Raw genomic sequence first — 14,883 nt, 5'->3', positions numbered from 1 at the left:
GAATAAATTTGGCATAAATATTTTTACCCCTTTGTTTATTTAAGGAATGCATATAAAATAAAAAACAGTGTTGAATTATGTTTAAGTACTTCCTAACAGAACCCAAATTACAAATGTCACACTTCACGGGGCAATGTGCGTTTGATTTTAAAGCACACCATGTAGCAAAGATTTGTGATTTGTAATTTTTTAAGCAATTGTAATTGTTACTGTTAGGACCAACACAGAGAGACATACAGATACTTATTCACAACTATGGCCAGTTTATGAACCATTTATCATTACATATACAAAATAAATAAAATAAAAAGGAGTTGACAAGTCATGTATGGAAAGGTGAAAGATTGGGTTCAAAGCAGGGACCTTGATGCTGTGAGGTGATAGTGATAACTAATCACATTTATCTTTAGTCAAATTTAAAGGTTGCCTTTCTGAGATGTATGCATTGCAACATGACATATGCTTGTTTGGTTTTTTTTTTTTAAAGGGAATTCATTAAAGCCCCTATATAACTATATAAATACACTTTAATGACTGTTTAAACATATTTAAACATTGTCTGCTCTGAGAATATGTCAGGAAGCATTCAAACTTCTTTGTCTTCCAGCCTCTACGTGGATATAGGGCACCTTTGATTACTGTTTCAAAGAATGTCCAACCAAAATGTAAATATAATGTAAAGGACTGACTAAACTGGTAGAAACCTAGAAACTTTATTTTTTGTGGCAAATAAACTGAATCATTGTGTAGTGACCCGATTGAGTAAATTCTACTCATAACTCTATGATCACTTGGTTTTATGAAGAGGAACAGACAGCTACTAAACGTGACAGGCTGTGTGGTTATGTTGTAACATTGGTTCTCTGAGTGAAGACATTAACTAGCCAGCTTTTGAGCTGCTCCTTGTGGTTGTGTGCTATATAAAAGTTGCCAGCCAATAGAAACAAATTAAATGTAGGGAGTTTTTTTTCCCTTCTGTGTCCCTGCTGTTTGTTGTTATCAGTTTTTATTTGCAGGCAAGGTTTTCTACTTCTTTGTACATTACATACATACTTTCAACAACTTCCCACCAGGAATTTTTGAGTCCTTAAGTTGATGCTTTGATTAGCATTCATTTGCACTGTACAGTTTCTGAGCATAAGTCCGGTGCCCCAGCCACCCTCACTTGGGGAACTGGATTGGGTACAGGGGGAAGCTGGACTGCAGCCACCCTAGGAGCAGAAACAGGGAGCGGCTGGACCCTAGCCACCCTCATCTGGGAAATTTTGATGGGTGCGGGGAAGGCACGACTGCAGCTGCCCTGGGGACAGAAACATGATTTCACAGTTTCTTCAGTCATTAAACGGAGCCTCAGCAGAGTCTCAGTCTCTGGGAGAGCTGATTCGGCCACACAAAAAACATTTTGAACATAAATGTCCATGAACACTAGGGTTGGGCGATTGGACGAATATATCGACTATCTTTATAGTCGATATATTTTTATATATCGACTTTATATATACTTTATATATTTTTTTAGTGTTGTCAGCATTAACGTGCCGTCATCACGACTAACACGTTTAACAATTAACCCATCTGGAGCGCAGACTGAGTCAAAATCCCTGAAATGTCTCTGTCAACGCATTTCGGGCAGTTTGTCCAAAGTTTTTTCATTCTGCACTCCAGATGCGCTCCAGCCCTAAATTTATGGGGAAATTTGTTCGTCCATGTTTGGACTTCTGTGTTGTAAGCACGCAAATCAGTCCATGCGTGATTAAATTGCTCCATCCATTAAAAAGTCTGCGCATGCGCGAATGTATCGCCCATGGTCGATTATTGGACTGACAATTGTGGGTTGGAAGATTTTTACATATCACCCAACCCTAATGAACACCCTGTTTATAAGTCTATTACTTGGTTCCAAGTCCCACTGAGAATACATTGAACTCTTCACGGCAGGTTCCAAAACAAAAATGTTTAGGCCTGGGTTCAGTTGGCAAAGCAATAGACAACAAAGGCTCATTGCTGGCTGGCTCAGAATCAGTGTTTCTAAATTCAGAAACCACCAGCTTGGCAGAGCACTGAACAATCATCAATCAGACTTCTTAAAATCAGACAAAACAGTTTCAGCTCTCTCAGCTATACAGAGAACTGGAGGTGGAAAAACACAGTCACACTACGCCGGGAGTTGCTCAGGGGGAGACTAGACTCCGGCGAGGTGCGCTAGCAACACGGATGCCACTTCCTCTTGGAAGAGGCAACGAGGATGCCAGGCACAACTAAAGGTGCCGTGGCAATAGGCTCCCCATCTTCAGACCACATGCCTGCCGAGGAGTTTGTCCGTTGCTGTGATGACATGGACTTGGAAGAACTTGAGAGGCTTTGCTGCAGCAGCGGCAACATGGATGTTGAAGGGCTTAATGGTAGTGATAGAGCTGGTGAGTATGGCGCTGGGGAGAGTCGCAGGTTGCCGACTCTAATCACTTCAGAACAATGACGTTGGTGGTGACGCTGGCTTGCTGTTGCAACCAAGCAAGCCAGCGTCTCAAGACAGTAGGCAATCCATAAAACCTGGGTTGGCCATAGCAATCTGGGCCAGCTGAGGCCCTTCTCTTCTCTAGTGGAGAAGATCCATATGACGCGGAGCTGAGTAACACAGACACTAAAATCAAAATTGTTGCTGAACTAAATGTGTGCTGGGTCCAACATGTTCACGTGGAAACAAAACTTGACTTAATTGGAAAACTGGAGAGTGATACAAACGGAAGACAGGAGTAAACTAAAGCAAAACTAACTAAGACTAAACTGGGAAAACTGAACTAAACTAAACACTAGGGACATGTAACATTAACTTGGAAAACTTAAACATGGAATACCTGAGTGTTGCGGGAATTGCCGTCTTGTGTGTGGCTGGGTGCAGTGAGGAGTGTATGTGATGTGTGTGTGAGCATGCGCGTGAAGGAAACGCGGGGAGCGGAAAAAGAAAAGAGAGAGAGAGAGTGTGACACGGGTAGAGAGGGCGACCGGGAGCAGCGTTCTAACGGGCTACAGCCTATGCATTTTGCTTTGAAGTGTGCAGCGCTGTTATTAAAGCCTCATCTCTTCAGTACTCTCCGGTGTCTCGGCTGATTTCTGCCTGCCTCACTACTCCACAAAAGTGAAGGAGTTAACACCGAAGGAGGAAAAACTTCGCCCTGGAGGAAGCATCTCCCTCGCGTCTCCTGACCACGGTCAGGGGACTGACGGCGAGGAATGGTTAACACTGGCGACCACGAAGGGACCCTTTCACGCTGTCAAAGGAGTGGTGAGCACTGAGAAAACCGACAGGCTAAAGCGGCTAACGATAAAGCCGAGTGACCGTAATTACAAGTGTATTGGCTAATAGCTGTTAACTCGCAATGGCCGCTGCTCGCCATTCTCAGGAAAACTACCGACTTGAGACCAATTATTCCAACCCATTCATGTCGCTGACCAGTGTCTCCGAGGGTGCCGCGAGCATTAGGGAAGCTAACAGAGACAGAGCTGTGACTAAATGTGAACATATCAACCCATTCCTGTGTGCCGAAAGTTGTACTAACACACGCTAATGGAGAGGATGTATTCGCGCCGCCCGATAGTCCTGCCCAGCCGCAGTTTTCCCGCACGAATCCCTTCGTCGATGCTGAATGCCGCAGCTACGGCCGTGAGGGAAACACAGGCAGCAGCATGAACTATTATCCAGCTCCTACTCCCCAAATGAAAATGCACTATCCAGACTCAAACCCATTTTCCCCCGCTCACATGAACAGTTTTGTACACAGCACACCGGCTCAATTTAATGCAATGTTAAATACACCCATGCAATGTGTGCCTTCCAGTAGCCTTAATGAAGCCATAAGCTATGGGCAAACCACTACACAGCATAAACCCCGCTCAAAACCAGGCAAGACCCACTGTGTGCCCCGTCAGCCACCATCTGACAGTGAAGAGGACGGTGACCCTAGAGAGAGAGTCCCCACTTTACGTCCGGGCCAATATGACGGCACCACACCGTGGAAGGAATTTCTGCACAGGTTTGAGAGCTGCGCTGAAAGCCAACTATTGGTCAGAAAAACAATGACAACTCAGCTTAAATTCTGCCTAGTTGGAGCAGCAGGGCTATTATCCACAGAAATCCCCGCTCATCCAAATGGGATTACCGCCGCCTGGTGGATGAACTGAAACTGCATATGGTCCTTCTTCTGACCATGCAGTTGCTGTTGCTGTAGAACTGAGGCAGCGAAAGTGCGTAAACCTGGTGAGGCCCTGCATGTTTTCAGAGATGACATTTATGGGAAAGTGGCTGCTGCATATGGTGATAGAGCAGAGATTGAACAAGACTCTATAGCTGTTGAAGTTTTCACCAATGGGCTGGGTGATGCAGAAATAGTACAGAAGTTGCTAGAGAGGCACCCAGCCACACTTGCCTGTGCATACGAAATAGCCCACAGACACGAAACCACTAAAAGGGCTGCATCTTATGTAACCAGTGCCATGCAGCAAGGAGCCCGTAACTCAGCTGAACTTGCCCCGAGCTGCTGTGGTCAGAGAAAAGGACAAAGATGAGACTGTTGCTGAGAATGCACCTGCAGCTAGCCCCACACCGAATCGCTTTGTTCCACATGCACCCTTGACAACACCGAAAAATCACAGAAACTTTAAAAGGGTGGGGTTCGCTGCCATAACTGTCAAGGTTGGGGCCATGTCCAAAAGCAGTGCCCTTCCCTCACAAAACCACCAAGGCCTTAACATTGAACGGTAGCCCTTGGGACAGCCCAAAACCCACCGTGCTCCACCTTAAGTGCCAAAGCCAAGAAATGAGTATCCCCATGCACCTCTATGAAGTGGAGGTATGTGCTGTTTTGGACAGTGGGGCCCGGAGGGCGTGCTGCCGCTGCCCTACTACAACTCCATCCACCCAGACGTGAGGCCACCACTACAGCCCTCAGCTGTTGAGACCTTGCTTGGTGTGGGACCTGGGACGTGCGGTGCTAGGTGAAGCCCAGATACCTGTCAGTATCAGCAATCGACAGGTGGATGTTGATTTCCTGGTGGCAGATATAGCAGGAAATGAGGTGCTGCTTGGGCATCCCTTCTCACTCAAGCTGAAGCACGTCTTGATTTCGCAAGCGCCCGCATCATCCTGTTCGGTGAAGAGGTGCTCTACTACCAAACCGAAGCTAGTACAAAGTCACACGCAGTGAGAATAGCTAGAACTGTGGTGGTGGAACCGGGGTAAGAGTATATGGTGAAAGGCAATGTGCATCCTGGTGCAGAAGCTCGAGGTGACATGATGCTTAGTCCCACCAAAAGTTTCGTTGAGAAGCACAAAGTACTTATCGCCAGAGTCCTAGTCAATGCACAGCCTTCTAAAAGCTGTCCCACTTGGCTTTTTAACCCGGCAATAAAGCAGTAACAATTAAGGAGGGATCCATTGCCGGGCTCCTCCAGCCAGCTGAGGCCGTGGAACCCTTCATGGTCTCCCCAGCTGCAGACTCACTGACCAGCCCTCCTGTGGTTCCTCTGCATCTGCAGGAGCTCTATGCCCAGAGCTCCACAGCCCTCAATGACTACGAACAGCTCCAACTGAAACGCTTGCTTTGCACTTATGGACATGTGTTTTCTACAGGGCCTGCTGACCTGGGCGAACCAGCCTTGTGCAGCACGACATCATAACCCGTCCTGGTGCTCCAGTCAAACAACATCCACGAAGAATGGCAGGGGAAAAGCAGCAACACGCTGATCAGCAGATCTATGACAGCCTACAGAGCGGTCTCGCCCAACGCAGCTGCAGCAGCTGGGCCTCGCCCATCGTTATGGTGCGTAAGAAAGATGGGACATACCGTCTCTGCATTGACTACAGGGCTCTCAACGACCGCACCATAACAGACGCCTACCCGCTGCCCCGCATTCAGGACACGCTGGACACACTCTCGACTGCCAGATGGTTCAGCACATTAGACCTCGCATCAGGCTACTGGCAGGTTGAGCTGACGCCTAGAGCACGCAGGGCCGCCCCTTTCTGCACTAGGACAGGCCTCTTTGAGTGGAACGTCATGCCATTTGGACTATGCAATGCCCCGGCGATGTTCCAGCGGCTGATGGACCGTGTCCTGGCTGGCATGCAGTGGGAGATCTGCCTGGTCTACTTGGACGACATCATTGTGCTGGCTAAGGACGTGTCGGGGATGCTGCAACGGCTTGGCCAGGTATTCTATAGACTTCAACAAGCTAACTTGAAGCTGAAACCTGCCAAATGCTGCCTTTCGCCGCGGGTTGCTTATCTTGGCCATGTGGTGTCCGAGCATGGTGTGGCTACCGACCCCAGCAAAGTTCAAAAAGTTCAGATGTGGCCTGCACCTACGTCCATCCAGGAGGTCAGACGCTTCATCGGCCTGGCCTCATATTATCGCCGGTTCGTGAAAGACTTTGCCTCTATAGCCGAGCCCCTGCACAACCTGACCAAGAAGAACGCACATTTTCAGTGGCATGCTGAGCACCAAGCAGCTTTCGACAAGCTAAAGTGTCGACTAACCTCTGCCCTGTTCTTGGCTATCCACTTGACCATGGTGAAATGATACTAGACACTGATGCCAGCGACACAGGCATCGGCGTGGTGCTGTCACAGATGCAACAGGGCGTGGGCGTGTGCTGGCATATGGCAGCCGTAAGCTATCGAGAACTGAACAAAACTACTGCACCACACGGCGACGTGAATTACTAGCCGTCGTGGATTTCACGTCCCATTTTCGTCAGTACCTCCTCGGACGGCCTTTCAAAGTGCGCACAGACCACAGTAGCCTGCGCTGGCTAACAAAAATGAAAGAGCCAGAGGGACAGTTAGCTCGATGGCTCGAGAAGCTTGCCGAGTACAGCTTTGAGATCATCCACCGTCCAGGTCGAGTGCACACCAATGCTGATAGCCTCTCCAGAAGACCCTGTCGCTAGTCCTGTCCATGCAGAGTGCAGGACCCCTCCAAGCATCTCGGGGGGACCAGTCATCGGGCGGTCCAATGTGAGTTGGACTCTGACACCAGCTTCCTGTTGCTGAGTCCGGTGAGGGTGGAGGGACAACCGGCTACTACAGTGGTGTGTCCAGTGGGGGTAGGTCATAATACCCCTACACCAGACACAAAGACTTTAGACCAAACTGCTTTTACTATGTCAGACATTTTATGTCAAAACACTCCTACCAACACAGACGTCTCAGAACAGATAATTCACACTAGCACAGACATATCACACCAGAACATTTCCACTGGTACACACACCGTAAAGCTGACTGAGAAAGTATATGTGGCTAAAACTCTTGATACTGCTTCTCTGTTTCATGGCTGGACCATGGGGGAGTTGGTCCAAGCCCAGGACGCTGATGCAGACATTGCACCCATACGCACCTGGATGGAGGCCAGCAGTGAGCGCCCCCCGTGGACTACTGTCTCGCCATGCAGCCCGGCCACTAAGACATACTGGGCTCAATGGAAACGGCTCTACTTCAGAGATGGAGTTCTGGTCTGTCGCTTCTACTGCCTTGACGAGACCCAGTTCTACCGCCAGATCGTACTGCCACGCAAGCTACAACCAGAAGTGATGAGCCAGATGCACGAGGGGCCAGTGGGCGGACATTTTGGTGTCGAGAGGACTGTGGCCAGGCTACGAACCCGATTCTATTGGTATCACATGAGGGAAGATGTCGCTCTTTGGTGCCGTACTTGTACCAGCTGTGCATCCAGAGCCCGACCCCAGAAGACACCACAAGCTCCGATGGGAACTGTCCAGGTAGGAGCCCCAATGGAGCGCATTGCGCTGGACATTATGGGACCACTGAATGAGACAGAGCGCAGAAACCGATATGTGCTTGTGATACAAGACTACTTTACAAAGTGGACTGAAGCCTTTCCTATCCCAGATGAACGGCCTGCAACCGTTGCCGAGGTCGTTGCATCTGAGTGGGTGTGCCGCTACGGGATACCTCAAGCACTGCACAGTGACCAGGGACGCAATTTTGAATCTGATGTGTTCCAGGGGGTGTGCAGTTTGTTTGGCATAGACAAGACTCATACAACGCCATTCCGACCCCAGTCAGATGGCCAGGTTGAACGTTTTAATGCCACTCTCCAAAAGATCCTGGCCTCCACAGCAGAGCGTTGCCATTGGGACTGGGACCTGATGATCCCGTACGCTGTTATGGCCTACAGGGCGACCAAACACAGTGCTACAGGTTTCACCCCAAACTTCATGATGTTTGGCCGAGAACTGAGTGAGCCAGTGGACCTTGTCGCAGGTCTACCTCCTGATCCAGACAACCAACCCTGAGCTCCAGAGTATGTGCAGCAAATGCGTGAGTGGCTGGAGCTGGCCCACCTCATCGCCAGGGAAGCCCTGCGTGAGTCAGTCACGCGCGCAAAAAGGCAATGTGACAAGAACTGTTGCCACACACAGTACAAGACTGGAGATCCTGTGTGGTATCTCATCAAAGGAACATGTCACATCAAGAATAAGGTCAAAAAGTTCCTCCCATTGTATGAAGGACCATTCTTTGTCGTGGGGCAATTGGATGACCTAGTTTATCAGATCCAGAAGAACCCAAGGTCTAGAGTGAAAGTTGTCCACCATGACCAACTAAAGCATTATCGCTGCCGCGAGCCCCTGGACAATACCTGGGTCCTTGATCAAGCTCATCAGTGGTCACCTACGGAGGTCCCACCACCAGCTTTAGAGGATGACCCAGCAGACCGTGATCTGGGTCTGCACAGTCTGTTCTCTACTGCAACTGGCAATGGCCCCAGCTCCTCTCAGCCATCTGTCTCTGTTGCAGCTGATCCCGCTCCAGTTGTGGTGATCCCATCGTCCCCTTCCCATGTGGACCATGAGAATGGTGGGGGTGTGGTGGGTGAGCCAGATCACCTGGGCCAGCAGTTTCAGCGACCAACTCGTCAGCGCAGAGCACCAGACCGGTATGGGGTGTGGATCACTTAGCTTGGTTTACCTACCATGGACAGTTCCAAGTAGGACTGAAGATTCAGTTCAAGTTTAAATCGTTTCAGCCTCCTACACTGTTAGCTACAATGGTTTAAGAGAGCTATATTTTTCATTGTTTCAGTGTTTACATTTGGAAAAAAGGGGGAGTGAAGTATCTGAAGGACCTACGGGGTTATCTACATGCACCTATCCATTTGTATTTGTGCCTTCCTAGATGCTAGGATAAGTTAGTTATTCCCGGTCGCCATGTAATAGTTACAATTGTGTAATTTCTTTCCTACTTAACAACACTTGGAATTCTTTATTTTGCACATGTATGTACACCTTGCTTGAGCCAACATTTTTGCCACTGAAGTGCACTAGTTGATACTATACCTCACCTTATATGCGGTAATGGCTAACACTTTTATCTCCTGTGGGCTCCAAGTGGTAAAGGGGATTGTGTACCAGTTTTATGCATTACAATGCTGGAGTGGAATTATTGTTTAATTGCCATCCAGAGTGGGGGTAGTGTTGCGGGAATTGCCGTCTTGTGTGTGGCTGGGTGCAGTGAGGAGTGTATGTGATGTGTGCGTGAGCATGCGCGTGAAGGAAATGCGGGGAGCGGAAAAAGAAAAGAGAGAGAGAGAGTGTGACACGGGTAGAGAGGGCGACCAGGAGCAGTGTTCTAACGGGCTACAGCCTATGCATTGTGCTTTGAAGTGTGCAGCGCTGTTATTAAAGCCTCATCTCTTCAGTACTCTCCGGTGTCTCGGCTGATTTCTGCCTGCCTCACTACTCCACAAAAGTGAAGGGAGTTAACCCCGAAGGAGGACAAACTTCGGCCCTGGAGGAAGCATCTCCCCTCGCGTCTCCCGACCACGGTCAGGGGACTGATGGCGAGGAATGGTTAACATGAGGATGAAGCATGACAACCAGAAACATGGTGCAAGGTGAGCAGATGTCCTGTCGATGAACAGAGGGAAAAATGAAACAAAATATGAAACACACGAGGTTAATTAGGGAGAGTGGAAACATATAGGTCTATTCATCCCAGCCATATTCCTAACAACACAGAGAAAGCAAAATGATGTTTTGGATTTTAATTACGATGAGAAAGAATATGAAATCTTCATACCTCCCTCTTAGGCTGCCAAGCCTAATGCTACGACCACTCTCCAGGACGAGAATTAGAGCAGACCAGCCTCTCCCACCGTTTCCCACTGCAAAACGTGTGTAAACTGTTAAGAAATAAATATATATTCTTAATGCTTATTTGCTGATTAGATTGTTTTATGAGAGGCCCAGACTTGAGTAGGTCACAGGCTGACAGGAAACTGCATGTTTTTGCAGAATATGAGCTGCAGATAGAGAGTGAAACTAAGTTCAGACGAGGGGTGACAGGTTGCCCTGGCAACAGACCTCAGAAAGGGGAAGTTATTGCAAGCTGCACAGGAAGTAAGACACAAAGAAAAGAGGAACTGGGTAAACGGAGTGTGTGTGTGTGACTGCCTGCTGCTGCTTCAGACTTGAGCTGGCGTTTCTGTGCTAAGTCTCCATTTTCCGGAAAATGTAAAATTAAAGATAATTTTTTTAAGTTAGACCACTTTGAGCCGTGTCTTTCTTGGCTGTTAAAGAATACAAAGAACGGAATTTAATACGTTTTGCAGTGGGAAACGCTAGGACAAATGTATTAACTGAGACCACCAGATCATGTTAAGAGGGGAAGAAATTGCCCAGGCCATAAGGGCAGCAAAGCAGTTACTCTCTGTCTTCCTGGATCTACCGGAAGAGGCAACTGTCTCTTGGAAGGGCTGCCCGTTCAGCAGCAGAAGCCCTATACAGAATCTTCACTTAATTTTGAGGGCATGGGCAAGCACGCCTTACTCTGCATGCCCCCCTATGGAACAGTTAGTCACAGCCCACCTCCATTTGCGGCTAGCTATGGCCTCCTCCAGGACCTCCAGAATCCCATCAAAATAAGACTGCTTTCAGTCCACCATGACTGAAAGGAGCAGAGCCAGATTGCTCAACCTGACAAACCTCTCAGAGAGGAAGGAGGAGGACATCTTGGACATGTTGATCATGCCTGACAACATTTTTGGGACTCCTCTGGCTTCCATGCAGCAGAAATGTGAGGTGAGGAAGAGGGATGATGAGGCCATCCCCGGAAAATTGAGCCAACAACATCTCTGGCCCTGTGACGAACGTTCGCGCAAGTGGTAACCCAGCCTCCCACTCAGTTCAAGATCCCAAAACAAATGAAGCCCCAGCCAGCCCTTCCATCTCCACTCAGGCGAGAGACGAGTGCAGGCTGTCAGCTCGTCAGTCAGCAGGCCAGGAAATAGGCGGCCTGACAGCCCTTCCTTTCCCACAGGTGGAGAAGCTGAATGTTCCCCATTCACTTGCTATGTTCTGAAGTGTGTTGCAAGGGCGATCATCGACCACTTGCACACACATGGTCTGCCTGAGAGGTTTGTCAAGTTGAGCTATCTGGCCCGTCCTCCTATACACTTACCCCCCCTCTGATATCTCCCACTTATTCCAGAGTGAGGGAGAATCATCACACCCTGAGTTTGATAGCTCTGCTCTGGCCAATAGTGTTTTGGCTGACACAGCTTCTGTGCAGGCAGCCATGGAAACTCCCGCTGAGCAGGGACATGCTGCCACAGGCAGAGGGGAAAATTTTCCACCCACATCCAGACACTTTAGGTCTTACCTGTAAGCAGGTCACTCTAAGCTGATAAGGCACTATTTTAATGAATAAAAAACAAAATGTAACAGGTGTATTAAAAAATAATTTATATTTCACCAAAGATCAATCCTCTATTGTTATTTTGCTTTGTCAGTATTGGTTATTTATATGTGTTTATTTATACATACTCATTTTCTGTATTTGTATTTTGGGAGTTTTTATTTTGTTTGTGTGACCTTTGACTTCTCACAGAGTCACTTCCTGTGTTTGCGCACCATTATCCTCAGTCGGCTAGAGGCCCCGCTGAGGAGAGGTGAGCATACGCTAGTGTTCCCGGTTACAGAGCAATTAAACACAGTTAAAGATAACAAAAGCGATTCAAACACTGCTCGTTCCCTTTATGCATTTTGTCTCACAGTTTTGTTGGATGTTTTAGTGTGAATTGTTGTTTCTCTGTCGAGTACAGCACTTTATTGTAACATGCTAATTAGCCAAATTCAGGTTAGGGCGTAGGAGCAGATGGTGTCTCATGTGGTCCGCTATTCTTCTCTCTCTCTCTTAAAGGTGTGCATGCAGAAGACCCATATGGTCACGATGCATTGTATTTTAATTTGTTATAGCAGTTTGATTTGTTAATGAGATTTGTTGTGATGTTGCACCTCCGTCACCTAGAGGCCCCGCTGAGGAGAGCTATGCATGCAGAAGCCTAGTGCACATGAAGTTGCTGTAATGAGTTTTTTTTTTTTGAACAGTTTTGGGAAAATAAACCCACCCCAGCTGGGAAAGCGAGAGATGACTCCTCTCATCATTCGCACAACACAACGCAGAGAACACGGCAATCAGAGTTTCAGGCCAGACCGGCTACAAAAGCATATACTCAAATGATTTATTTAGTCATTTTATATATAAAATAAAAATTCTTAAAACCCCTCATACAGATTTTGGTCTTTGTTTTTTTTAAAACACAAAAAATACTCTGTCCATGAAGTCAGAATAAACAAACCAATCCCCAACTGTTGTTACAGCCAGCCTGCAAGAACAGTTGCAGGGAGTGGTCGTGTTCTCCTCCTGGCAGATTTGCCTACTTGCTTCTTGGTGGAGCCTATGTGCCCTCGAAGTACATATGAGGAGAGTGATTGAAAGCCTATTTGTTTAATATGTGGCATGTGGTATTGTGCGACTTTAAAAAAATAAATGATTATAATGGAAAGCAGCTTTCACAATTTCATTTTACTATGGTCATGCAAGAGAAATTACTCTGGTATTACTTCACTGATATCTTTATTGTTGAATATTCTTTTTCATTTATATTAAGTTGTGATTTCAATTCTATGGTGATTTAGATTCTATAATAGTACCATAACAGTGGCACACGCAGATACTGAAACAACAAATTCAAAGAAAAAAGAAGATTGCTGCTACTAAAACTGACTAAAGTTAAAATTATGTCTACATCTTACTCCTGAAAAATGGAAAGGAGCAGAATCTCTTTGGTCACAGAAAGACTAAATCTTTTACATCAGATGGCAGAGGGCACTGCAGACGTTCCAAGTCTAAATCCTTTTTTAATATTTTGTGGCAATTTTGGATGTAACTCGAGTTTTCAGCAACTTCTTTAATGACTCTTTGATCTCCTGTGTCTGAAGAACATAGATAATCGGGTTTAACATGGGAGGCAATACAGTGGTAATAGAAAGGCTTATGATTCTAGCATTTGGATGTATTACACTCCCAAAGATATACACAAATGTAATAGGAAGGAAATAAATTGCCACTAATGAAAGGTGACCTGTGCAGGTTTTGAAAGCTTTCACTCTTTCCCTAAATGTAGAAACTTTTGACAAAGAATAGCCAATACAGCAATAACTTCCCACGATAAATGCCAGTGGAAACCCAAGAATTATAACAGGTGCCAAACCAGCGATTGCACGATTGGGGGTAACATCATTGCAGCCAAGACGATACATAGGACCATGATCACAATAATAGCTCTGAATAATGACAGACTTACAAAAAGAAAGTCTTGTGAGAAGGCCAACTGCAACGAGTATAAGAGTTATGGCAAAAAGCCAGAAAAAAGCGATCAAAGATAAAATGAGCTTGTGGCTCACTCTCATTTGATAGTGCAGCGGGTACATGATAGCCATGACTCTGTCAAATGACAATACAACTAGATTAAAAGCCTGCATTGAAACTAGCAGAAAACAGAAAAACATGAAAGTCAAGCAGTCATTGTAGGAAATATAATAATGGTTAAACAGAAAAATGTCAACAACCTTTGGCACCAAAGCACAGCTACTTAACAGGTCTGTAAATGCAAGGTTAAAAACAGCAATATATTTAGGGCTTCTTAACATATGATCCAATGTTAATACAATCATCACTAATGTGTTTCCCATCACTGCAAGAATGTAAATAAAACACAGAAAGACAAAATAATATCTAATATTAGGTATGCCAATAAAACCACTTATTATAAAATATGCAGGTCGCACAAAGGTGATGTTGTTCTCAGCAGCTGACTTAATAAATTCCATGTAAAGAGCTTCTGTTAATCTTCTATCATTCTCTGTGCTCTATCCTTTGTGTAGGCTGCCTCTAGTTTGTGAAGGCTAGCTACAAATATAAGCAGAGCAACTTTGTGCTCTGATACTTATAGCAGTGCTTTGTTCTCTTGTGTACTGCTCTCCTCATTCCTACATACATGCATACATGGCTAGAAGGCCCTGGTTAGATGCGAAAGACTGGCTGCATTGATAAGGTGTGCAGGGGCCTGCCCATGTATAGCTTTATATGTAAATAACATAATTTAAAGTGGATTCTGAATTTCAGTGAAAGCCAGTGAAGGGAAGCAAGGATCGGCTTAATATGTGACTGCTGGCTAGTTTTCGTTAGCAGCCTTGCTGCTACGTTCTGAACTAATTGGAGATGAACTATGAAAGAACTGAGAGATGTACATGAAAAGTGAATTGTAATGATCAACACAGGAGAAAATTAAAATGTCTACTAAAAGTTCAAGATGATAGACTCACAGTAAAGGGTTGTTGTTCGCAATATTTCTCAGATGAAGGAAACAAGACTGGGTAACCTTTGAGATATGAGTTTCAAAATTCAAGTGTTGATCTTGGTATCAAAAAGGATACCAAGGTTTTTAACCAGATGATTTGATGTTATCAGCGAGGGGGCTGGTGTACTGGCTAACTTTGAATGTTTGGGCCGAGCACTAGAAC

At 46.3% G+C, this 14,883-nt stretch overlaps 1 protein-coding gene across 1 annotated transcript; it reads right to left on the bottom strand.

Annotated features, from left to right (window-relative positions):
- Window positions 1–13,218: 13,218 nt before the first annotated feature.
- LOC116312176 (olfactory receptor 1500-like) lies at window positions 13,219–14,190 on the bottom strand. The gene has a single exon (XM_031729536.2). It carries the CDS (start codon window positions 14,188–14,190, stop codon window positions 13,219–13,221), a length of 972 nt encoding a protein of 323 aa, XP_031585396.2.
- Between the last annotated feature and the right edge of the window lie 693 nt (window positions 14,191–14,883).

Source organism: Oreochromis aureus, linkage group 10 (genome assembly GCF_013358895.1).
Source record: "Oreochromis aureus strain Israel breed Guangdong linkage group 10, ZZ_aureus, whole genome shotgun sequence".
Taxonomy (NCBI): Eukaryota; Metazoa; Chordata; class Actinopteri; order Cichliformes; family Cichlidae; genus Oreochromis; species Oreochromis aureus.
The sequence above is the reverse complement of the archived record's forward strand: the minus strand, read 5'-3'. Positions and strand labels throughout refer to the sequence as shown.

What these genes read in the sequence shown, in the direction of transcription:
- LOC116312176 (XM_031729536.2), bottom strand. Translation starts at nt 14,190, where the DNA reads ATGGAATTTATTAAGTCAGCTGCTGAGAACAACATCACCTTTGTGCGA.